At 34.7% G+C, this 22,800-nt stretch overlaps 1 protein-coding gene across 3 annotated transcripts; it reads right to left on the reverse strand.

Moving 5' to 3' along the window:
• Window positions 1-442: 442 nt before the first annotated feature.
• On the reverse strand, window positions 443-22,765 carry LOC106130359 (membrane alanyl aminopeptidase). Of its 3 annotated transcripts, none has more exons than XM_013329185.2 (14): window positions 22,184-22,765; window positions 10,345-10,497; window positions 9,493-9,777; window positions 9,049-9,229; window positions 8,172-8,449; window positions 7,265-7,433; window positions 6,692-6,869; window positions 5,912-6,015; window positions 4,885-5,079; window positions 4,248-4,441; window positions 3,524-3,700; window positions 3,013-3,159; window positions 2,224-2,302; window positions 443-1,793 (listed from the first exon to the last, which is right to left on the reverse strand). In XM_013329185.2, exons 1-14 carry the CDS (start codon window positions 22,687-22,689, stop codon window positions 1,581-1,583), a joined length of 2,859 nt encoding a protein of 952 aa, XP_013184639.1. In that variant the 5' UTR covers window positions 22,690-22,765; the 3' UTR covers window positions 443-1,580. The 3 variants fall into 3 exon arrangements, with proteins under 3 accessions (XP_013184639.1, XP_013184638.1, XP_013184637.1); XM_013329184.2 differs by lacking the exon at window positions 22,184-22,765 and adding an exon at window positions 13,898-14,516; XM_013329183.2 differs by lacking the exon at window positions 22,184-22,765 and adding an exon at window positions 11,492-12,137.
• Window positions 22,766-22,800: the final 35 nt, after the last annotated feature.

The raw sequence follows: 22,800 nt of genomic DNA on the forward strand, positions 1-22,800 counted from the left end.
ATATGTATGTATGCATGCAGGCAACCTTCTTGGTATACGCCATAGCAACGGTTGCCATATGGTTTTGTTAGTTAGAAAAATGTCAGATGTAATTTTTATTGTAAAATATTTTTATTTCATGTTCAATAATATAGTAATTTGAAAACTGATTGATTATTTCTCTCCTCTTTTCTCATTCTATTTTCTGCAGGAATAACTTAACTATACTTCCTACACAGCACACTTCTGCACAGCTTTAAAAAGTGCAAGACAAAGAACAGAAGAATATTTTGAAAATAGTAAGAGTAATCAATAGGTTAATTTATCTATGTTTATTTATACTAGCTGTCCCGGCAAACATTGTTTTGCCATGTATATAATTTTAAAGTTATTACTACATTCAATATATAAATGAGTATATAATTTAAATAAAAAATTAAATCAATGTAAAAGAAAAACACGGTTTTATGTTCTTAAATTTATTTTAAGACTTTTTTACATTTGCATAGCGTACGTTAAACTTATCATTATGTAATATAACACATTATTAATACTTACAAATCAATTCTGAATAAATTTAATTAAAAAAAAATTAAGCAAGAGGACGCGTTTGCTTCAAATTTTTCCTAGCCTTACAAAAACTATGAGTGAAAATGCAGTAAAAAAAACCTTAAACTTAAATCTTAGGACTATTTAAATTATAGTAACATAAAGGTTGTTATCTTACTTAAAAATATTTAAGGCTTATTTAGCTCACTAAAATATTTTTTTATATAAATTAATAAAAGTAAAATTACTACTTAATAAATAGTACAATAATTATGATAACTTTGTGCAATTTATTCGATAATGACGGACATATTATCATACTTACATTTACATTTTATATCTACGTAGTATTTGGATAAAATAATTAATAATTAGAAATTAAATATATTTAACAACTATGAATATAGGTAAACTTATTAATAGCGATTATATATTTTCACTTTGTGCAATTTATATAATACATTTTTACTTTCTCACATACATTTAATATACAACAAATTTAAAACATTTTCATAGTTACACATAATTCACATTTTAAATTTAATTATCTTAAACTTACTGTGAACATGCCAAAATATTATATTTCAATTTACAAATAACTTATTATGAAACTGAAATTATTATCGGAAATGATAGTAATGAGTTTCATTGGTACACAAAAATACAATAGAATATTTCTAAATAATTAATATTTTACCTATTGTAACAAATTCTTAGTATCTAGCAATTCATTTTTAATTTAAATAATAAACACATCATTAATGTATATAAAATACTAGCTCTAAAGATAAAACTAAATTTCTCTCGTTGTACATAAAAAATAATTAAAATTTATACTTCATTATCTAATTATCTAATGTATTTAACATTGCGCTATTATAATTTTTTTTCTTTATAGTTATTAATTTTATTAAATTTGAAACAAGAGGACGCGTTTGTTTCAAATTTAATATTCATAAAAAACATCAAAATATGTTTGGTTATCTAAATGAATTATTATTTATGTTTCTATAGCAATACTTACCAATAATAACTTATATCAATGAATATAACTATTGGTTAAACAAAGTCATAAAAGTCGTTACACAAAGCAATAACAGTGAAACGACTAATGTGGGGGCGTCATTTTCATCTATCCACTCGTAGACGAAATCCATATGAAGTTCGTCCCATTCCAGATTCTGCACAATTATCTCATAAGCCCTGTCGGCTGCATCTTGTGAGTCGTCCAAATTATTGTTCCTGTCGCTTCTCCAGTTGTTGAACTAAAAAAAGGTAAATAAAAAGAGTTTGAATTATTTTTAGACTTGGTGTAGAATATATAATAAAAAACAATAGTTATTGGCAACATGCTTCATCAAATAACAATGAAAACTCATCATCAATACCTACGCTTAGTTAATAAAGATAATATTGATTCAGATAATTATTCGACGTTAAAGACGTTTAATATTTACGAATGGTTTCTGGTAGTCTTGATTAAATGGTCACTTCAGGTTAAATGTCGTGCAGAATAAAACAGTTACACGTTAAAGTATAATAATCTAAAAATAAATGAAAAATGCCAAATCTATTCTATACAAGTTAAATAAAATAAAATAAATCTTGATTTTGTAATAACTTCATATACAATTTTTATATAAAAAACAAAAACAAAATTTAATGTATACCGAAAAATAACTATAAAACACTTACTTCTGTCGCGAGGACATCGTTAGCCATATTCGCAGCTAGTAAAAATATTAGTTCTTCCAATTTTCCCGGACCGCCGTACCTGCAACGTACGGACAAAATTGTTTAATTTTTTTTTCCTACTTTAATTGGACCACAAATTTACCCACAGAAACTCGCAAATATGTCACGGTAATTTATAACGTCTCATCCTTTATTCGGGGATAAGATGTAAGATAGTGGAAATAAAGGTTGTTTTGGGGTACGGAGTAGCTTACGTGGAACCATTTCGTAAAAACAAATAATTATGAGTGCGGATCGGTAGTGCGCTTATCTGTAATGCAGTAGGCCCCGGGTTCGAATTTCGGCCTGGGTATCATGAGACAAGAATTTCTCTGATTGGCCTGGGTCTCGGATGTTTAGTATCGTTGTGTTAGTATCTTGTAACACAAGCTCCGAACTAACTTCGACGCTAATTTAATATGTGTAATTTGCCCCGTATATATTTATTGACAGCTAAAAAAATACTAAACCAAAGATACAACTTATACTTATATAATTTGTATCAGTATTTTTGATAAATAAATATATACATATAATAAGTATTTGTGTTCATCAATTTTATCGAAATATCACGTATCAGTATCACGAGTCTGAAGAAAGACATAAGGTAGCTATCATCCCGGTAAAAAATATAGGTCCCGTGGTAGCGTTTAATTCGTTGCTTTTTGTTGATGGCATTACGAGTAAATTCGTCGCTTTTTTAAGATGGCGCTAAAACCAATTGGGTGGTAAAAGCTATTATATACTCACATGTTTCTTATTTCGTTAGTACGTCTCGACATAAAGTTGAGAGCAACCAAAGCATTTTCATAACTGCTCTCTATTACTGACGACAAGATTCTGAATCTCTCTTCAACCAAATACGGGCTGTTGTCAGCTATTGTGGTTTCTAAGAGCCTGTAATATAAAAAAGTTTATTGGAATACGATATCAAGGGTGAACTTTTTGATCGAAATCAATTTTTTATTTGACTAAATTATGTTTTTCTCAATCAATAATCTATACATATAATACAACAGTAAAAATATTTTGTGTGTACATTTAGTATTTCTGACTGAAATTGATAGAGAGACACTTAGAATGAATAAAAGAAAGCAAAAATTTTATTTTTTATTTTTTGTCTGTCTGTCTGTATGTATGATCACGCTTATCTCCGAAAGTACTGAACCGATTTAATTACAATCTTCACCAATTGTAGATTCAACTCGAAATTTACGCGGACGCAGTCGCGGGCAACAGCTAGTTTACAATAAAAACTCACACATTGATATAGTCCATATCGCGTGAACAGCCCAAAGACTCCATAATTACAATGCGTTCGTACTGCGTCGGCTCAATCTCCATTCTCCTCTCCAGGGCTTCAATGACAGTATTGTCTCCCTCCCTGACCATGGTGCAGTAGACTGCTGGTCTTAGGTCTTGTGGGATATCGGGATTTCTGTAAGTAAGATCAAGTTTTATTGGATCAGATAATACATACATACATACATATGGTCACGTCTATATCCCTTGCGGGGCAGACAGAGCCAACAGTCTAGAAAAGACTGAATGGCCGCGTTCAGCTATTTGGCTTAATGATAGAATTGAGATTCAAATAATGATAGGTTGCGAGTCCATCGCTTAAAAAGAATCCCAAGTTTGTAATCCTATCCCTTAGTCGCCTTTTACGACATCCATGGGAAAGAGATGGAGTGGTCCTATTCTTTTTTTATTGGTGCAGAGAATAATAGTATTTACATACGGATAATAGTATTTACCAATCATGATAAAGATTTTAAATACAAATTTATTATCAATTTGAAGTTTTTTTTTTACTTTGAGTAGGTATAGTGTTTTCTATTACAGCGGGACTTTTTTAGGCGAGGGTTTGACGTTCCTCGCTCCTTCACGGCAAAAGCGCGCAAGGGGCTCCCAAGGCCTTGGACTTTGCCAAATTTTGAAGTTTGATGTGAGTCATTTTTACATTTACTGCTTCGTTTACTTACACTGTAGGTTCGTCAGTACCAGAAGCGTAAAACCAATCAACAGCGGCCGCTATACATGGCTGGTAGTTGGCACGACACGCGTGGTCCATTACAAGACCTCTAGTGAGAGAATCCATTGCTGGTTCCGATAGCAACGGATCAGGATAAAACCCGAGTTCGTTTTCAATACTCCCAATTGTTCTTCGGACCATTCGCTGAAATAATGTATTGGTTTTTAAAAGTTTAATGCCATGAGATTTCACATTTTGTTAAATAATTGGACATAGAGTTTTAACTCACAAAACTTTTTGGGAATATGAATAAATATTATTTAATCGATGACGAAATTGATTACTGTGGAATTTTCGGAATTATTATTCTTTGTTTTTTTATGTACATGACTTGGTAAATGAATTATTACGACCAATCGCCAATATAGTCGCCAAGGTGCATATTAGAAAATTGCTTCTTTAAAAATTAACCTAATTAAGTATTTAACACATTTTCAAACTCTGATTTGGGTAACTGAAATAAGTTGACAAAATAATAAGTGGTGTAAAGAAACTTCTAACTATACATTAATATTCTTTATTTTTTATTACATCATGTTAAAATGTTAAATGTCATGTTAAATTATATATATAAATATTAAAATTACCAGATAAATATCAGGATCCAGATCTTCGTCCTCTGTTACCAGAGCCACCAGTCGTTTCCTCAAAAAGTCCATGTTCCTCACGAAGGCTTTCCAAGGTGCGTACTCTTTCTCATGCTCCATGGCCAGCACCACCGTGAATGCTATATCGTAACCCACTCTGTTCGCTCGTGCCAGGTTCAATGCGTCATCTACAAGCTGTGCAAAATACTAATTAATGTATATAACTTTGACTAAATTGTAATTTTAACACTATTTTTTTATAAAATAAAAAATAATTAATTTTTATATTATAATTTTTTAATTTTTTTTAATGTTTTATATATTTTTAATAATATAATTATTTGTTAATTAATAATAATATTTTTTTATAAATAAATTGGATATATAAACAAGACTTCTTTAATTAATGCGCTAGTTATTTTCTTTTTCATTTTATCTTTTTTGTTTTAAAATAATAATGTTGTGCTTGCTACAAGTGATGTTCGACTTTGCTTATTTTAATAATGCTTTTCAAGCTTCGACAGACACTTCACAATTTTAATCTTAACTGTAACTTGTCTTTATTAGTGAATTAAAGTTAATATTCTCAAAATATTCAGCCAAACATGTGAACATCAATTTGTTACGTTCTTTATATGCTTACTGCTAAAATGGCACATTAAGTGTATGAGTACATTAAGCAATTTTTTAAAGCAATTACCTTGTTATTAAATAAATAAAAAAAAAAAGAATAGGACCACTCTATCTCGTTTCCATGGATGTTTTAAAAGGCGACTAAAAATAAGCGTATAACCTTGGAATGCATCTTTTAGACGATAGGCTAGCAACCTATCACAATTTTAATCTCAATTCTATCATTAAGCCCAACAGCTGAACGTTGCCTATCAGTCGTTTCGTGACTGTTGGCTCTGTCTTCACCGCAATGGGCATACATAGATGTGATTATATGTATGTGTGATAAATCTTAGTCCCAAAAACAATATCCTTTTTAGAGTAGACGTGTAAATTATAAATTCTTAATACATACAGTGCCACGGTTCAACGGATGGATGACTTCTCTTTGGTCGGGGTCGTTAAGCGCCTCAATGATTCTCTCCCATAGATCGTCAGCGTAGTTCACACGGTAGTAACCTAAAATAGACTCGGTTTCATTCATTGGCTTGTCAAAGGATTATGGACCTTGGATGTTTGGATAATCTGAAGCGGTGCTCTTCATCCTTTATTTTAGTCTTAAGTTAACTTATATGTAATATTCGGTGTATGAATGTCACATCAATAAGGTGAACAACGATTATATACGATAAAGAACTACCTATATACAATACTATTACACAATTTAGATAGGCCTGCTAATCAAACAATAACAAACTCACAAGTGATCATTCTAAATAGAAAATCATATTTCGCGAATTTTCGACAAACAGGGATTGGTCTAATTTCCAATCTGGCTCTTAGAATCTTCGGTTTGGTAAGTAATCCTCATCATAAGGGAATAATACTAACGGATAGGCTTTTAAACTTGGGGTTCCACCAAACTGTCACTATTTGAATCTCAGTTCTATCATTAAGCCAAACAGCCGAACGTGGCCTATCACTCTTTTCAATATTGTTGGCTGTATCTTCACCGCGAGGAATAAAGACGTGACTATATGTATCTTAACCTCACCTATTCCTAGAATGAGTCCCGGTTGCATCCACTTTTTTCTAGTAAGAAGCCCAGGCGCTATTTGTGACGATCTTTGATTTAATATTTCTTCAGATATGTCTTTGTCAATCCTTTTTTTATACCTTTTTTATTTTGTCTTACCTTGTCCCTGTATGTTGAAGAGTATCCAGTCATCGTCACCCAAAACCCGGTCCAGCATCAATGTGCCGTCTGTCATTGACTCGGGATATATGTTGTCGAAGTCAGGATCCATACTCGTAGTGTAACTTATGGGTATTTCGAAGCCCATTTGTGGTAATGAACTGAATGAGAACCGCTCCTAAAAAGACGAAAAAAAACTCGCAATTTTTTTGGCAGTCAAAAAGTTTAGTAGTCAAAACCACAATATAGTCGACAACAAAAACATAAGCGCCTTTTAAAACTGTCTGAAATACACGTAATTTATGGACTGACGACACTTGAAGATGTTGAAGGTTTCATTGTAGCAAAATCGAGTTATAAAGTACTAAATTGGAAAAAAAAATTGCGTATATTTTTAATAAGTTTTAAACAAAATTAACATTATCTGTTATTAATTCCTTTACATTAATGAGTTGCTGACACAACAAATCATTAAATTTATACTGATTACCATGTCATGAAAATTTACATTCGTCCGCTGTTTAGATTTTGTTAATAGAAGTAATTTTATTACTACACTAGTGCTTTATTTACCTGAGTCAAAACAAGACCTCCAGACCTAAGACTGACGAAGATACTGGGATAGCCGGTATTTTTAAGCCATTGTTCCATGTACTCCTCTATATCCTCAATGAAATCATTTCCTCCGAATTCGCTATTGATCGCATCATAGAAGTTGATTGAGTTTACAGTTTGCAGTGACCTGGGAGAAATAATTCATCGAATGAAATTTCTTTGAGAATTGATGAAGATTTTAACTATTGCTAGTTTTGTTCCAATGTGGTACTCAAAACATAATGGCAGCTATGTTTCGCGCAGATTGTTGATATTATGAATTTGTGAATTTTCTCATAGGATATGAGTTAGCAACATTCCATTATATATCTCTAAATCCCATTTGCATCAATCGGCCATCTAACGAAGCGTGGCAAGTCTTGTAACTGTACTTTCTATCTTTACAATAAGCAATAAAGACGTTTAGATATTGATCTAAAAACATTTTTCCCAGAAACACAAATATTTCTATATCGTCATGAATTTATGACATGTTGGAGTATCTTTTTCCGCAGAGATATTGCGTTGGAGATTGATTTATCTTAATTCTGTAATGATAAAAATACTTCACCGATACAAGAATTCAGATTCGTTGAAAATAGCTCATATTTAGTAACGTTATTATTTAATATTATTATGTTACGTTACAATCAATGGGATGATTTAATGTTTTCTATTTTTGAAAGTAGTTCTAGTGTCTTTAAAATGATTTGAAAATTCAATTAAATATTTAGCAATTAGCTGAACGTGGTCTGTCAGTCTTTTTATCGTCTGTTGGCTCTGTCTTCCTCACAAGGGATAAAGACGTGACCATATGTATGTATGTATTCAGTAATAAAACTTAATTCTACAACATGCGTGCGACAGTTTTAGATCGAGAATTTACCTGGAATTGAGCAAGTTCTGAGCTGCAACTTGCATGAAATCTTGTTCTTCGTCTCCCAACAATAATCTTAACATCCTCATAAGGGCCACTGATTTGAACTCTATACTCTTTCTGTGATCTCTTATTTCATTTACATCAAATATATCATTATTTGGCTCTAAGATTCTGGAGCTCAAAGACGCGTCTCTCAATAGACTTTCTTGGATTATTTCAGTTACAAATAATGTGTTGATATCTAATAGAGATATATCCGTGGCTCCTCCGGTTGGTTCTTGAAACTATAAAAGAACGAGGGTATTACATATTTATTTTATTTATTTGACTAAATTACAAAGCATGCCATGGCGGAATTAAAGCATTTAGGTCTTTAAGTTTAGTGAAGATCTAAAGCTTTTCTACCAGTCAGCTGAGTGAGTGATATGTGACGTCGTGCCGGCGTGGTCTCCCCTGCGCCCCTCTCCACCGTCCGAGCACCCTACCCAGATACCCCGCCTTTGGTCTATTTCAGCACTCACCAAGTTAAGTAGCTTGCCAGCTTCAGGTAGTCTACTTCAAGTAGTCTACTTGCTGGATCTCGTGTCTACAGCTAAACCCACGCCCTCTTAAAGATTGTAAAACTAGTCCTTATAAAGCTTGTACTTATTATATGGATTTATAAACTATCTCTCATCACTCTTACCTGCGACGCTTTACCTAAACGTCACAATAAAAAAATTAATTGTTGTGTGGTCTTTATAAATAAATTTAAGAAGCATCGTTATTCATGAAGTCATAACTCCGATATCGAGATGAAATTCTTGTGATATCTTTTCGTTTGTGTATGTATGGTTTTAAACTTTAACACCAGCTGATTTAGAATCAAAATTACACAACATACTTCTCTTAAGATCTCCCACGCCGCATATGATCCCAATCCAGACACAACCCACTCGTGCTTCCAATTTTCTGGGTATATCACATAGCCGAACCATTGTCTCGCCATCGCCTCCGCCACCTTCACCAAAGCCGTGGATCTTTGCTTTACTGATTGCTGGGTTGCCATAATGACATAAGGCTCCCTAAAAATTGTATAAAATGTCTTGATTTGTTTGTATAGTGACATTACGTAGGAATTGTTTTACAAATAATTGAGTAGGCAGAAATAATTCAAGTAAGTTTGATAATGAATGAAATTCCTTAACCATTTTTGAATAACAGAAACCAATAACTTGATGATCGCATGGTCCTTAATAAATTAAAAGCCGTAACTCGTAATTTGATCATCAGATTAATGGAATATGCGTGTTCTCTCCCAAAAAAAAGCGCAAATATACAAACTCACCAAATAGCAACAGTAGACAGAGCACTCCACTCAATATCCACATCGGGTAGTGCCAATATAACCATTCTTCCGTCTTGGTTATCGTCAATATCTGAATACTCTTTATTAGTCCAAGCGTTGAGGGTGTTGAAGAAGAAGTTTATGGCTACTGCCTGAGCGTCTTGATTGGTGAGCCCTACACGACCGTAAACTTGAACTCCTGGAGTCGGGATGAGCACACTTTCGAAATTGTGAGCGACCATACCCCAAACTTGAGGCGGGCCTTGCAAAGCACGGAACTGATTTCTAGAAAGAAAATTGTTTTAGGTTACGTTACGTTACGGGTTAGATGCTAATAATACAACTCAAATTTAATTACCTAAAAATAAAAATAAAAACTGTATTAATATAGAATTCGATGCATTTTAGTACCTAAAAATGGTTCGTTACAAACGAAAAATCTGGATTATTTCACGCTAAAATTTTAACCCATTGAAACAGTAACACTAAAACTTGTCTCAATTAGTAAATTCACTATTTAGGAATATTCTTGTGAAACACTCTTTTTGTCATAACTGCGTATGCATTATGCTCCTTGAGCCTGGGGCACGCTTTTTAATATTTCTCTCTCAGCTTTTCCCGATTTTATATTTGTTTTCTTACTTTCTTTCTTTCTTTTTAACACGTCACTAATAATTTGTATTCACAAATCAATCAACTTTCACATCTTGATTTTCTTGTCACTTGACATTTTATAAATGATCATTAAAATCAGATACTAATTTAATTATTGTGAAAAAATAGGTACCTACATATAGTACCATTACTACAGTGTCGTTAAATTTAGCTACAAACTTATTACTAGCTACTTACTGACTGTTCTCTTCTAGCATGGAGTTGGAAATCAAGTGGTTGTAGTTCAGATTATTGAATGTGAAAGATATAACAGATGCTTCTGTTGGCTCGTCCATACACGGGAACACTCTTCTCGCGTTCGTCGGGTATAAGTTCATCGCAACATATGTACTGTAAAAAGAAACATAGTTAATACTCAATCATTTATTACCATAAAATTGACGACGATTTTATGAATTATATTAAAAGAACATATTTATAGACCCTGGCGGGCACAGAAATATGGATAGATAAGAGGAGGACGCACTCATTTTTTTAAATATTCAACTTAATTTAATTACATTTATAAATAATTTAACAATAGAGTTAAGTCATAGTTTGATATCCATTCTACAAATCAACCTGTAATTAATTATATGAAAATTTTCACTGAAGAGTTTAACGCCGTGCCGTGTGGTTCCCGGCACCAATAAAAAAAAGAATAGGACCACTCCCATCTCGATCCCATGGATGTCGTAAAAGGCGACTAAGGATAGGCTTATAAACTTGGGATTCTTCTTTTAGGCGATGGGCTAGCAACCCGTCACTATTTGAATCTTAATTCTATCATTCAGGCCAAACAGCTGAACGTGGTCTATCAGTCTTTTCAAGACTGTTGGCTCTGTCTACCCCGTAAGGGATGAAGACGTGATCATATGTATGTATGTATGTAAGAGTTTAACGCTAAATATAAATACGGATAAATTAACCTATTGATTTTTCTTACTAAAAATTTCTACTGGTCATTGTTTTGCACTTCTTAAAGCTGTGCAGAAAAGGTATTAAGTGAACTTGTTCGATTAACGTCTGCGTATAATCAGTTCATAGATATGAAATAAATAATTCCAAATCGTATTTAATTACATTTTTGCTTATTTAGATTAATTATCTCTTAAAAAAATTAAAACCAAAACTATTTTCTATATCTAAATAAAAATACTTTTTTCTATTCAACTTTAAAGCCATGATAGCAAACGAGAATAAGTTATGATGAGATGGAAAATAATGTATTGTTTTAACGAAGGCATTTTTTTAACAAAAGCGTTTAATTTTCAACATAACGTAAGCTTTATAAAATATAAGTAGGCATATAATAATAAAGAAAATACTAAAATTGTATATTTACTTTCCCGGATATTCTCCTAAGAAAAAACCAACGCCAGCGTCGCCTAATGACCCTGAGTATTCAATAATAACAGTATAAGACGAAAAAACACGAGCTGGAACAATTTCCAAAATTCCGTCATCAACCGAAAACTCAGCAGAGTCAGGATCTGCACTATTAATACCATCAGCTAATACATTCTCAATATTTAGACCATCACAATGAAGTAAAATGGGATCTTCACGAGTAGCTGTTACAAGTTCGACATTCATCACAACTCTGCCACTAAACGAATCGCCATTCACAGTTAATTCAACGGCATACTGCCTAACCATTTGGCCAGGTCTTAAATCTTGTCTTATTGAACTTCTTGTTGCATTCAAAGGTACAGTAAAATTGTGATTTCCTTGAACATTTTCGATGGCCACTTTTTCTTCATTCAATTTTGGTATAATTTCACTAACGTCTTTTGAAATAATTTCATTAGCGTCCATAGTTTTCACGCTGATTGGTAGACACTCAAACACATTGAAAAATGCGAAATGCAACAACAAGAGAAACTTCCATTTACATTTTGACCAGACCATTTTTGCGATATGGTCTTTCACATTTCACTCAGAGAGCCATACGTTCTATTCACGACTCCGATACGGTCAAATGGGCAGAGAAATATATCGATGGGCATCAAATCTGATTTTCGATAACGTATTTGTGTATCTTGTGATAAAGTCAATTTTATTTGCACATGTTAAAAATTTAAGTGCCTAAGCAATAATCATTGTATGGTCAGATATTTGCAGTAAAAGATAATACTTACTGTAATTAAATTACGTATCTAAATATTTGCATTTTAATTTGTTTAACACCGTTCGATGAAATTTGTTTAATGAAGTTAGTTATTCCTACAAATTCCCTACGCATTCATACAATCTTCCCTCTGCTACGTCTGATCTTCGACGTGCTCAGTTTTGAGTTTTTGGATTAAAATAACATCCCTAACTTCAATTCAATGTGACGTCAAGCTACTCGTAAATTATGTTGGCTTGTTTATTCGATAGATATCGGTAATGGCATGGCTTCTTAATCGTTAGTTCTAGATACATTCTCACTTCTATGAAGAGGGTTACAAAATATTTCATTGATCATTATCCTGGATTGTATAAGATATTGTTAAATGGTGTTTGTCTCTTATACACTTCATATTTAATTTATTATACAATAATTAATAATTTATTATGTGATCACAAAAACTTGCATTCTAGTTTTTGAGAGTCAACCATTTCAACACGCATTTTATTCAAGATATTAATCTAAGCGTTATCTAAACAATGCAATGGTCATTAAATTTAATATTGGCACGCCTAATTATTACATATAGTTTTAAGTAAATTTACATAAATTTGAAATTTATATGTTGTATTTTATTGTTTAGATAAAACTTATGAAGCTTCTCAGCGATTTGAGCTTTGAATTGTCAGTCAATCACTCATTAAGTGTTTTTTTTTATATAGAAAGGTATAGCAATGTGCAAGAGCATGTCGACTATATACCAGAGAATACATTTAAGCTAAACAGAAGATGTGAGTATGAGATAAAAAATTAACAGTAAGAGGCCATTTCCAGTAAGTCAAGAAAATCTTTTCAACGAAGCAAACTCTGACTAATACATACTACATACATACATAAAATCACGCCTTTTTCCCGGAGACGTAAGCAGAGACTACATCTTTCCACTTGCGACGAAATCTGCATTCATAACTCTCTTCATGCAAGCTGACTAATACTAAAGTGATTATGATACATTTATACATACACTAGCGACACGCCCCGGCTTCACACGGGTGCAAAATTATAAATGTTATTATACATAAAAATCTTCCTCTTAAATCACTCTACCTGTTACAAAAAACCGCATCAAAATCCGTTGCGTAATTTTAAAGATTTAAGCATACAGACAAACAGACTAAAATAACGACTTTGTTTTATACTATGTAGTGATACAATCATATTAATATCCCTTGCGGAGTAGACAGAACCAACGGCCTTTAAAAGACTGAAAGGCCACGAACAACTTTATGATGGACTTGAGATTCCAATAGTGACAGTTGCTAGCACATGTCTTAAAGAAAAATTCTAACTTTATTAGCCTATCACTTGGTCGCCTTTTAGTATATTCATGGGAAAGGTGGAGTTGCCTTATTCTTAAGTACCCGGAATCCTACGGCACATAATGATATCTTTACATAATATACATACATACATAAAATCACGCCTCTTTCCCGGAAAGTTAGGCAGAGACTACCTCTTTCCACTTGCCACGATCTCTGCATACTTCCTTCGCTTCATCCACATTCATAACTCTCTTCATGCAAGCTCGGCGGTTTCGGGTACTTTACATAATATAAAAGTAACAAAATTTATAATTACTTTTCGGGGTATTCTCCTAGGAAGAGTCCGTTGCCGTAAGCCCTGTTAGGCTGGACCAGTGTTCCAGAATATTCAATGATAACAGTATAAGCCAAAAACGTGCGAGCCGGAATTATTTCCAAAACGGCACCACGTGTCCTAAAATTAGCCGTGTCAGGATCTGGATTACTGGGAAGTCCAGCGTACGCATTCCTTACATTAAGACCACCAGCATTAAATGCTATAGGGTTATTCCTTGTATTTGCGTCTATTTCTATATCCATCACAACTCTACCAGTAAATGAATTACCGTCTATTGTTAATTCTACTTCATATTTTTTGACTGTTTGTCCAGGTCTCACGTTATTTCTTGCGCTTCTTGTGGTGTTCGAAGGTTCACTGAAGTTGGTTTTGTCTTGAACATCCTTGGCTGGAACTGTTTCTTTGTTTAATTTCGGAGTTCCACTAGCGTCAGCAGTTTCCACAGTTATGGGTAAACCTTCAAACGTATTGAATAATGCGAAATGCAACAATATTATGAACGTTCCGCTAGATTTAACCCAGACCATTTTTGCTAACTTTCTTTCACATTTTTCTTAAACCGACCGTCGATGTTTTGAAAATTTTGATGAACTAAATCCATTTTCAAAACGGAGATGGTTAAAATAGGCAGACATATTACAATGATCATCAGATCTGATTTTCGATAACAAACCTACGTGAGATAAAAGAAGAAAGACAAATTTTTACAGCGTCCCGATTCTCATACGAGCGGAAATTATGTTAGTTAAACAATTCGATCTCACTTTTTTTCAAGAAATAATTTTCTATATTTTTTCAAACGAGATCTAAGTTAAGAGTACATGAAAACGCCGAGCTTGCATGTAGAGAATAATTATGAATGTGAATGAAGAGAAAGAAGTATACCTACCACTCCGGGAAAAAGGTGTGATTTCATGTATGTATTAATTTATTTTGAAACTAACTACTTATTCAAAACGAATATCTTAGCAATTTTGACTATAGAAACTATCATTAAGGGTACAGATACCAAAATAAAAATACCTTGTGTTTAAATTTATACATGATATGCTATTAAACTGTTAGTTTCTCTTAATCTCAATTCCATAATAATTAAAGCCTCTTGCTATACGTGACCTTCAACTTTTCCGAGTATTGTCTCTGCCTAAACGGTAAAAGATTAAGTTTCGAAATGTTTTTAGACGTGAATTTTCTCGACCGTGTCAGAATCGGTCCCCGGACAGATTCAAGTGTCTTTGTAAAAATCACCGAACACTTAAGTCATGATGTCTGCGGTACAAGTTACAATCAATTGATTGGAAGTCTTTAAATATCAGAAACTACCGGGCGTTAGAGGTTAAAATTTGGCACGTGTGTTTGTACGTGTGGTTTACGGCATTTAAGAATAGGACCACTAAATATTTTTCTCATCGATGTAGTAAAAAACGTCAAAGGGTAAGGCTTTTGAACTTGGATTATTTTTTTTGCGATGGGCTATCAACCTGTCACTAAAAGTGTCGCTGAACACGGCCTTTCAGTCTTTTCAACACTGCAGGCTCTATCTACCCCACAAGGGATATCGACGTCACTATTCACATCATAACGGGTCATCTCGACATTTGTTTTTACTCAAGGGCTTTCTAAAAGTTACCTTAAGTTAATAGCTAATAAACTATTTTTCTTTCTTTCTTTTTAGCTAAATCTGCGTATATGCGCTTGTCTACTTTCAAATTATTTTGGCCCTAAAAGTGTCATTTATAAAATTATTTTAAGTAATAATTACTGAAACTATCTACGATGATATACATTCAGTCAGAAAAGTATCGGGAATGGATTATTTATTTATGGTTCCAAATTCAAATTTTTGTTTTTTTTGTTGTTGTAAGATTGGCACAACTGTTTTCCATTTTGGCGCGGAGTTTGAGTTGCATCTGTTGTTTACATTAAATACAGTGCTATTTTTAGTAATATCATATCTAGTGTGTATTGCTAATTTCATAATGGATAAAAACATCGAACAAAGAGTTTGTCTTAAATTTTGCATTGCCAATGGAATATCGTGTTCGGAGTCACTGAAAATGTTACAGAAGGCTTACGGTGAATCGACTTTATCAAAAACTCGTGCTTATGAGTGGTACAAAGCGTTCAAAAGCGGTCGAGATGTGATGGAAGATTTGCCTCGCTCTGGTAGGCCATCAACGTCTGCAACTGAAGTTAACATCGCAAAAGTGAAGGAAATAGTGACTGAAAATCCTCATTCAACTTTGAGAGAGATAGCCACCGAACTTTCTGTATCTCACGAGTCGATCCGTACCATTTTAACTAATAATTTGGGTATGAAACATGTTGCCGCTCGGCTAGTCCCAAAAGACCTGAATTTTTTTCAAAAACTTAATCGCATGAGTGTCGCTGAGGACATGCTAGAACGAGTCAATTCCGACCCAACATTCATGAAACGCATTGTTACTGGTGACGAGACGTGGGTTTACGAGTTTGACATGCAAACTAGTCAACAAGCTTCGGAGTGGCGCCTTCCAACTGAACCGAAACCGAAAAAACCACGCCAAAGTCGTTCAAAAGTCAAAGTCATGTTGACTGTTTTCTTTGACTATCGCGGTGTTGTGCACTCGGAATTCTTGCCGGAAGGTCAAACGGTAAATAAGGAATATTATTTGAGTGTTATGCGGCGTTTAAGAGAGCAAATCCGACGAAAAAGGCCAGATTTGTGGAAAGAAATTTCTTGGATTTTGCACCATGATAATGCACCTTCGCACAAGGCCATCATTGTGAACGAATTTTTAACCAAACACTCAACAAATACCATCGAGCAACCACCATATTCACCAGATATGGCTCCAGCCGACTTTTTTTCTTTTTCCTAAACTCAAATTACCACTTCGTGGCACCCGTTTTCAATCGGTAGAAGACATAAAAGAGAATTCGCGGCGAGAACTGACCTCAATTCCGGAAACAGCGTTTAAAAAATGTTTTGATGATTGGATTATTCGTTGGCGTAAGTGTATCGTTTCTAAAGGAGCATATTTTGAAGGTGATAAAATAAATTTGGATGAATAACAAACAGTTTGTGTATTATTGATCTTTTCCTGCTACTTTCTTGACAGAGTAGTAGATAGAATAATTAGCTTTCACGCGTCTGTCAGAAACTTCAAGTCTGGACTTGTATTGCCAGCGTGAGTAATTAATTATATTTCAACTATTACAGATACTTCCTTTCAATAAGGCTAGCATGGTACCAGGGACGCATAGCTATCAAGGTAAGGAAGAATCCTATTGAACCACAATCACTGTAGCGGCCGTTCAGCCGCCATGAACAAACAGACTCTTTGACTTAACATTATAGATGACCAAAACGCCGTGCCGTGTGGTTCCCGGCACCAATACAAAAAAGAATAGGACCACTCCATCTCTTTCCCATGGATGTCGTAAAAGCCGAATAAAGGGTAGGCTTATAAACTTGGGATTCTTCTTTTAGCCGATGAGCTAGCATCATCATCATCATCATAAAATCACGCCTCTTTCCCGGAGGGGTAGGCAGAGACTACCTCTTTCCACTTGCCACGATCTCTGCATACTTCTTTCGCTTCGTCCACATTCATAACTCTCTTCATACAAGCTCGGCGGTTTCGGGTACTTTTGACCTGACCCTTTACCAGGACGTCCTTAATTTGATCAAGATACGTTCGTCTAGGTCTTCCCACTCCGACCTTTCCCTCCACACTCTCCTTGTATATCTGCTTAGTCAACCTGCTTTCATTCATCCTCTCCACATGACCGAACCATCTTAACATACCCTTTTCTATTCCTGTAACTACATCTTCTTTCACATCACAACATTCCCTTATCACGCTGTTCCTTATCCTGTCACTCAATTTCACACCCATCATACTCCTTAACGCTCTCATTTCCACTGCATTTATTCTGCTTTCATGCTTCTTTTGCCATACCCAACTTTCACTCCCATACATTAATGTCGGGACCAACACGCCCCTGTGCACAGCCAGTCGAGCCTTTTTGGATAGTTTCTGACTGCTCATAAAGGCATGCAAAGCTCCATTCACCATGTTCCCCGCGTTCACTCTCCTTTCAATATCACTATCATACTTGCCATCTGATGTAAACTTTGATCCTAGATATACAAACTCTTTCACTTGCTCCACTTTTTCTCCTCCAATCAAAATATTACATGCTGTCATTTCTTTCTCCATTTCAAAAACCAGTGTTTTAGTTTTACTTACGTTCACTTTCATTCCTTTCTCTTTTAAAGCTTCATGCATACAGTTTACCATCTCCTGTAACTCCTCCGCTGATGACGCCAGTATAACCTGATCGTCGGCATAGAGCAGACATTTGACGAGTAACTCATTCATCCTTAATCCACTTTTAGACTCTTTCAAATCTGTCAAACAGCTATCCATAAATAGGTTGAACAGCCACGGTGACGCAACACATCCTTGCCTAACGCCTTTCTCAATCTTAAACCACTCAGTGTGCGCTCCGTTTATCCTGACACAAGCACTCGAATCCTCATATAAGGATTTCAGTGCTCGTATTAAGAGACTGCTCACCCCATGCATAGAAAGTGCTGACCACAATTCATTCCTCTCAACTCTGTCATAGGCCTTTTCCAGATCTACGAATGTGCAATAGACTTTTTGACTCTTGGCCAAAAACTTTTCGGCTATGCACCGCAAGGAAAAGACCTGATCAGTACATCCCATTCCCTTTCGAAATCCCGCTTGAGCATCCCATATTTTGTCATCAGTTTCATTCCTGACTCTATTAATCAATACCTTAGCATACAATTTGCCGACGACGCTAAGCAGGCTTATACCACGATAATTTTTGCAGTCCAGCTGTGACCCTTTTCCTTTGTAAAGTGGCACGATAACAGCCTTACACCAATCTTTTGGTACTCGGCCGCTTCTCCAACACAAATTGAAAAGGCAGTACAACTGACTAGCTACTACGCCTTTTCCTGCTTTAAGCATCTCGACCGACACTCTATCACACCCAGCAGCCTTTCCCGCTTTCATACTCTTAAGTGCTTCCACAATTTCGAACATTTCAATTTCGCCTTCCATCTCATTCTCTTTTTCTTCGCTATAGCAGAAATCTTTCTTATTTCCTTCCTTTTTTTCAAATAAACTTTCAAAATAGTCCTTCCATATCTTTAGTACACATTCTTCTCCTTTCACAACGCTACCATCCTGGCATCTGATCCTAGTCAGCTCTCTGGTTATAGTATTTCCTCGGGCTGACCTTACGGATTTCCAGAATACTTTCAGATTTGACTGAAAGTCTTCTGATAGCCTTTTATCAAAATCCTCTTTATACTCTTCTTTCTTTCTAATCACAGCTTTCTTAACCAAATCTTTCATTTTCTTATATTCCTTACGTGCTTCATTCACATCTTCATCTATAACCTCTTGCATTCTTAAGTTAGCTTTTGCTGCTAACAAATCCAGCCATGCTTTCTTCTTTAATCGCACAAGTTCTTGCACATCTTTACTCATCCACGCATTTTTGTGATTTTTTCCTTTCCTTCTTCTACTTACACCACACACTTCAACAGCTACTTTCACAATTCTTTCTTTAAATTCCTTCCATCCATCTTCAATATCGCTCATTTCCTCTAAATCTTCAAATTCATCCTTCAGTCTATTAATATACTTCTTACCTACATCCATATCTTGCAAATTTTCTACTTTTACTCTTTCCAAAGCGCTGGTTTGCTCCCTTACCCTGTGCCGCCAGCGATTGAAGATACCCCTTATCCGGGATATCACCAGTAAATGGTCCGAGTCAATGCCAGCACCGCGATATGCACGGGTATCCAGCACTTTGTTCTTCAATCTTTCATCTACAATCACAAAGTCTATCATACTTTTTAAAATACCTTCCACTCTTGTGTAGGTGTGGATCTCTTTATGTTGAAACATTGAGTTCGACACAAAAAGATCCCACTCTAGACAAATTTCTAATACACTTCTTCCATTATCATTCCCTTTCGTCACCAAACGCACCAAGCACCTTTTCATATCCATCACGCTTTACACCCACCCATCCATTAAAATCACCTAACATAATAATCTTCTCATTTGGCTTGGTAACTTTCAATACTTCTCTTACACTATTCCAGAACTCCTCGTTTTCGCTTTTTGCTGATGTTGTACCCCTCGAACCCACATCCCAAGGTGCATAAACACCTAGAACGAAGATCCGAGTGATTCCAACTTTCAGCCTAATCCATAGAAGACGAGGGCTGACACACTCATACTCATTCACGCACTCAGCCATTTACTAGACACAGGACAGCTAGCAACCTGTCACTATTAGAATCTCAATCCCATCTTAAAGCCAAATAGCTGAACGTGGCCTATCCGTCTTTACAAGACTGTAGGCTCTGTCTACCCCGCAAGGGATATAGACGTGATTATATGTATGTATGTATGTATATAATAAGGCTAGCATGGTACCAAGGACGCATAGCTATCAAGGTGAAGAATCCTATTGAATCACAATCACTGTAGCGGCCGTTCAGCCGTCATGGACGAACAGACTCTTTGACATAACATAGATGACCAAAATGGACAGACTTATGAAAAAAAGGACAATCAAAACTAAGACAAGACGACAATAAGACGACGCCTTGAACAGCCAAAATTCTGTTTTATTCAGACACGACCTAGCAGACCCTCGGCCCTTTCAATCACAGAGCAGTAAGTAAGATTTATTTATTTATTTATTTAAACTTTATTGCACAAAAACAAAAATGTACAAAAGTCGGACTTAATGCCCTTTGGCATTCTCTACCAGTCAACCAGCTGACCAAACAGAAAAAACTTTAAGTTGGTGATGCGATAAAGTGCACATGCATACTGACAAAATACATACATTACAAAAAAAAAAAATGCGTAAATACATACAAGATACATAATATACACTATAAATACATATACATACATAAATATCAAATTAGGATGACCCATCATTAATCTGCCGAAGAAAGAACCCCTTCACAGCATGTTTGAACGCAGAGCGACTAGGAGCTCTTCTAATCATTTCAGGAAGAGCATTCCTAACAGCCTGAACTTGAACCTGAACCTAATATATCTTTTCATAGTTCTGCGTGCATTGAGAAAAGTATAAGCGTAACATATCATCACGTCTAAATCTCCTGCGGGGTAGACAGAGCCAACAGTCATCAAGACTGAAAGGCCAAATTCTGATCTTTCAGCTGTACCGCGTGGTTCCCGGCACCAATAGAAAAAAGAATATGACCACTTCATCTCACTATGGATGTCGGAAAAAGCGACTTAGGAATAGGCTTATGTACTTGGGATTTTTCTTTTAGGCGATGACCTAGCAACTTGTCACTATTTGAATCTCAGTTTTATCATTAAGCAAAACAGTTGAACGTGGTGTATTGTGCTCGTCTTTTATAAGTGTTTTGAGAGAGAGAGAGATTGGTGGTGCTGGGTGGTTTCCAGCACTTATCCTCTAGTCACCATTGAATTAATTTCAAACAATAGAATGATATAAGATATTTACGAAAAATAAAAGAAGTTTACAGGTTAGAATGTTATCAACATCAGGAGAAAGAAGAAGTTCTATTTAAAGCTCTCTATTTAAATGGTTTTTAATGTGAATGAATAATATGAATGGTTTATTATGCAATGAATGAGTCATATTACAGTTGTTACATTTGTTTTAAGCACTAAACATTCGGCCGCACTTGGCATTCAAAAATATAGTCTTATGAATTAACATTATTAACTTTATGAAATAAATGAATTAAGCCAATAAATTATTATATTAATCAGACAATTACATGATATACTCGTTACAGTCAGTTATTTTAATTAACAATCAATAATGTTCAGGTGCTGAGCTGTGTTTTGGACAGATCAAGTCATCAAGATTTGTCTTGTTTTAACTTTTTATGAAATTTCAGACTGGATTTAGTTTAAATTCTAAGGTCAAACATTTTTCGTGGGTGGAAGGGTAAGGCTCAGTCAGTTTTTAATTAACATGCACAGGAACTTTCGCATTTAATTTTTTTTCTATGCTTGTATCTATTTGTTTCAATAAAGTAAGAAACTTGTACATTTTATCGTAACACAATTTTTATAGATAAATGCTAGAGAATGTAATTTATTTTTCATTTTCTGTTGTTTAGACTGAAGCTTAGTACTTAGAGAATTTAATGAATATAAATGAAAGTAAGTAGTTACTTTTAATCCAGTTATAGAAATGAGTACTTACTTTCCCGGATACGTTCCAGTAAACAATCCGATTCCAGACAACTCCATAGTTCCAGAATATTCTATCGTAAAAGTATATAGTGACGCAATTCTTCCAGTCTCTATAACTAATTGATCTTCATCTTCGTCTATCGAGAAATCTGCATCATAAATGATGGAACCACCTCCGATGCGGAATGTGACAGATTGCACATCTAAATCTTCAGCATGGAAGATAATGTCGTCTTCCCTTGTATTGATATCAAGAATGTTTACATCAATTTCGGCGACGCCACTAAACCTACCACTGTTTATATCAGGCTCTAGTGTTATTGCATATCTCGTGACCACTAGTCCTGGTCTTATAGAATTCCTTTCAGCATTCCTGCTCAATTTAGTTTTATTTACTTCAACATCAACACTGGGTGCATCTAAAGTGACCACTTTTACCTTGTCATCTTCTAATTTCCTTATTGGTAAACATTCTGAGAGCACCACTATTGCTAACACACACATTACCGCCCTCATTTTGATGTTTTCTACAGCTACTTAACCCTACACATCTCAGACTGTGAAATCAGCCACCGCTAAAATGAAACTGACCATGTGTATTATCTTTTTTAAAAGGAATGATTGATT

Source organism: Amyelois transitella, chromosome 9 (genome assembly GCF_032362555.1).
Source record: "Amyelois transitella isolate CPQ chromosome 9, ilAmyTran1.1, whole genome shotgun sequence".
NCBI classification, from domain to species: domain Eukaryota; kingdom Metazoa; phylum Arthropoda; class Insecta; order Lepidoptera; family Pyralidae; genus Amyelois; species Amyelois transitella.